The 4,407-nt window shown below is 35.7% G+C and overlaps 1 protein-coding gene across 1 annotated transcript in view; it reads right to left on the minus strand.

Moving 5' to 3' along the window:
* KCNH5 (potassium voltage-gated channel subfamily H member 5) overlaps positions 1–4,407 on the minus strand; it is a 113,079-nt gene that overhangs the window by 5,334 nt on the left and 103,338 nt on the right. Inside the window, exon 7 of the mRNA XM_027768333.1 lies at positions 923–1,349. Coding sequence (XP_027624134.1) covers positions 923–1,349 — 427 coding nt within the window. The remainder of the gene's footprint in view (positions 1–922; positions 1,350–4,407) is intronic.

The raw sequence follows: 4,407 nt of genomic DNA on the forward strand, positions 1-4,407 counted from the left end.
AAAAAAAAAAAAAAAAATCATGATCCAAAGGCTTAAAAAGTGTTAATCATGCTGATCACACCTGCAGTACAATGATCTTAAGTTTACTCTAGGTGTCAGAACTAGATTTGGATAAATCATCCAAGTCAATCTGAAGTCTCCCTCAAGTTATTTTATAACAGCTTCTTTGGAAGGCATATAGTTTAGAAAATGTATTTCCTTTAAGTTCTGATCTTCAGATGTCACCCAGTCTCAGTCTGAATACAGAAAGCATTTGGAGAGCATGCTACTTCCAAGAATACCTTCATGATATTTGGTACTCAAGCATGCATGCCAATTCCTAGAGACTTGTCATTGCTTCATGGGGTTACATTTAATCACCTTTCATTCTCTCAAATAGGTATATACTCAGCCTGTAATGGAGATTAGATTTATAAACCCTCTTTTAGTGGTCCTAACTCTAAAAGCCTATATAAAACTATATCCTGAGGTCAACTTAAATTTAATAATTCAATTATTTGCTAAAATATTTTCTAAACTATATGCCTTACTTCAGATCCTGCTAGCTTTTTTGGAATATAACACATTACCAACCAAATCTATGGAATGTGCCAGGTGCTACCTGTCTAGATCCTATTCCTTGTCCTTCATGAGAGCTCTGCCAGTTATAACATTATAAATAAAATTAAATCAGTTTCCATTCTGATTTTTATGTCACTCTATCCACAGTTTTTAATGTTTTAGTACATTCTAAAGAGTAAAATATATTATTTTCCTTTTTTAATCTCTAATGTTTAATAAATATCAAAGCAATTGCAAATGTATGGATTATATACCTTTTTGAAGACAAAGAAGTTTATTTCCATTTTGTCAGAGACTGGATCCAAGAAAATTGCCAACAACAATAATAATAAAAGCAAAAAGCAAAAACCAAGATACTTACAGCCAACCATCATCATGGCCACTGAAAACATCTTCTCCACATCTGTGGTAGGAGCTATGTTTCCAAATCCAATTGTTGTAAGGCTTGTCATGGTAAAGTAGAGAGAGGACACGTACAGCGAGTCCTTGCTGGGTCCTCCTTCCCATATCCCTGCACTGGTATTGTATCGATATGGAGTCCCAATGCTCAAGGCCAGCTGGTAGAGCCAACTGTCTATTTGGATGGTGTTTGTAACTTCATCAATGACCTCGTAGTCTCCAATACTATACCATATGCAGGCTAGCCAGTGGGCGACCAGTCCAAACACACACACCAGGAGCACAAGGACAGCAGCTCCATATTCTAAGTAATGGTCCAGTTTCCTAGCAACACGGCCCAGTCGTAAGAGACGTACAACTTTCAAAGAACTGAAGAGACTGCTGATTCCCTGAATGAAAGAAATGACACAGCACTTTCAGAAAAGGAAAACAATACAGAGATTCATCTTCATGAATTTCATCACCCACTTGTAAAGAACAGACATAAAATATAGCACAGATTTAAACTAAAAACAAAAAGCAAAAGTGATAAACATTTTTTTAAAAATCTAAATTCTTTCCCATCCAGAAATATTTCTTAATTATTAGATAAAAACCATTTTTAGGGACCAGCAGTTAGCGTAATGGCTATGTCGCTGGACTCCCACATAGTCGACCGTGATTCACGTCCCGGACCCGGTGGCTTAAAACTCACACCGGGTGCGAGTGCATGCATGCCCAAGATCCTGAGAGGAGAATGGAGGAGAAGGGATTGCGGCATGACCATCCCCCCTGGGGGGTGATTTCTCGCTTTCTATCTCTCTGTCTCTCTCTGTCTCTCTGGCGAGCACACGTGCCCTATAGCAAAAAACTCAAAAAATAATTTTTTAGTACTTAATAAATATTAAATTTAGTTCCACAAATGGAATATAAATAGGATAGCAAAAAACTGAGTATACATAAAAGGAAATTGCTAAAATGCAATATATAGAAGTTTAGAAACAGTGGTAATGAATTAAGACTTTCTATTTCTTTTTTCTATAAAACTTTTCCTCTACTCTAAAAGGTTTGTTTTACTTCTTACTTTGTATAGCTAGGAACAGCAAAATTTTTGGACAAGGAAGCCCAATTTTACCAATGAACAAAAAAGACATACTTCTGTCCATATGAACAAATATTTTTAGTTGCCGTACCTTCTGCCATAGCCATTACAGATACTAAATTTGTAGAGCTCTGACAAAGTGAAGAGAGCTGAACTTAGAATGGGTATATAACCTACTGAATCCTATCATCCTCTAGCAATAATCATAGATAGATATACAAGAAAAGAGAAGCAGCAAAAAAATTTAAAAATCATATTTTGTTGAGACATTTAAGATACCAAAAAAAGCATTATCCAAATGAAAGCAAAGCATAGGTTTTCTTAAACCAACAAAGCCCCCACAGCTACTTTATTGAAAGCATACAAAGCATCTTCAAAAATTTTATGGATAGGTAAAACCATGGTGCAGCCATAGCAACACAATGCTCTGTGACACAGGCCACATGGGAAGGTTCCTGACTTAACTTTGGAGAGCTCTCTAGGCATCCCAAGCATGCACATGCTCATGATCTGGGAATGGCTGAAGGCTGGGGGATATATCATGGTGTCAAGTCTCTGTTGGGGGTGTTGTCCCTTCTTCTCTTTCTCTGTCTCTCTTTTATACAGAAGAAATAAACTTTTTAAAAAAATAAAAAGTAAAATGAGAGACCAGCAGTTAGCGTAATGGCTATGGCGCTGGACTCCCATGTAGTCGACCGTGATTCAAGTCCTGGACCTAGCAGCTTAAACTCAAGCCAGGCGCGTGTGTGTGCATGCCCAAGATCCCGAGAGGAGAATGGAGCAGAAGGGATTGCGGTGTAGCCATTCCCCCTGGGGGGTGATTTCTCGCTTTCTGTCTCTCGGTCTCTGTTTGTCTGGCGAGCACACAGCCCTATAGCAAAAACCTCTCCAAAAAAAATTTAAAAATAAAAAGCAAAATGGAACATTTTTAAAGTTCATAGAAATGTAGATTGTGAAAAAATGATGCATGAATTTTCCATTTTTTCCACCAAAAAAACTTGTACTTTAATTCCATTTTGCCACAAACTTTTTGAAGTCCCTCATATGATGGCTGACCTGGAGAAGCAGGATAAATGCATTCCTAATGCAATTGCAAAACCAGCAAATTGGAAGACAGCACAGTGATTCAGGAAGCCTCTCATCCCATAATCACTAACAAGTCAAATCAAGTGTATGTCCTCTTACTGCTAATTCTGTCCCCCAGAGGATAGAAAGGAATTTAACAAAACTTTCTCTAAGTTTAATTCTGACCATCGCAGAGGAATTGGTTTGTGTAGCAGAAGGGAGTGGCATTAACAAGACTCTAATTATGGCATGGTAAAGTTCTTGATAGTTAAGGTGTAAAAGGGTAAAAATAAAAAAAGCGAATCGAGAGAAAAAAGAAACAAAATATTTAAGGGATACAAATTGAAAATTAGATGATGATGATATGGTATATGATCATATCTAATTGGACTAATATATAGTGTATTCATAGGAAAATTCATTTTGCAAGTCATAATGACATACAGTGATTGAACGTATAAAATTTTTTAAATAAATAATTTTTAAAATGCAAGAAAAAGACCAAAAGATAGCATTATCTGTAGTTTCCTCCAAATAAAATAAAATAAATTTGTTTTTTATATTATACTCTATGTGGTAATACATGCTTCAAATTTTTCATAATAAAACTTAAAAGAGAGAGAACAATGAAAAGTAGAAATGAGACAGTATAGAAGCAAAAAAGCAGAAGCGTTATCCTGCGATTTTCTGTCCCAAGCTTTATTTCCTCAGGCTTTCTTCTATTTCAGTTGCAACTTACAATCTTAAGGCATACATGCGGCCTTAAAACAAATTCTCATTTTACTTGAACACTTTGGAGGAAAAAAGAGATACTGAACTTTAGGCAATTGAAAAGAGTAGTATTAATAAAATTCAGAAGACAAATGGGCAAATTCAGTGACATGAGATATTGAAAAGTGAAACAAGGTTCAAGAGACCCTGTAGCTCTCAAAATGGAACTGTATAATTAGAAACAAGAAAGACAAAAGTAAGCATTTATTGAGTACTTCTATGTGCCAGGTTCTAGGCTGAACCCGAGAACATTAAATATGACTTACTTCTTCTCTAAAGAAACTCACAATCAAAATATATGAATAACCTACACAGAGTTCAGTTTAAAAATAAAAACATTGCTATAGATACTGTTTTCTAAGAACTGTGTGATCTTCTGTTTAAGTACTGCATAGAAAAGTAATTTCTGCCTGAATTCTTTGACCTAAAAACAACAAAAACCAAAGAGAAGAAAAACAGAGAAAAAAATCACCCCATTTAAACCAAAGAAAAAAAAAAAAAAAAAAAAACCCACCAACCCCCCCACAACA

The sequence above is a fragment of the Tupaia chinensis genome, unplaced genomic scaffold (genome assembly GCF_000334495.1).
Source record: "Tupaia chinensis unplaced genomic scaffold, TupChi_1.0 Scaffold000075_1, whole genome shotgun sequence".
NCBI lineage: Eukaryota > Metazoa > Chordata > Mammalia > Scandentia > Tupaiidae > Tupaia > Tupaia belangeri.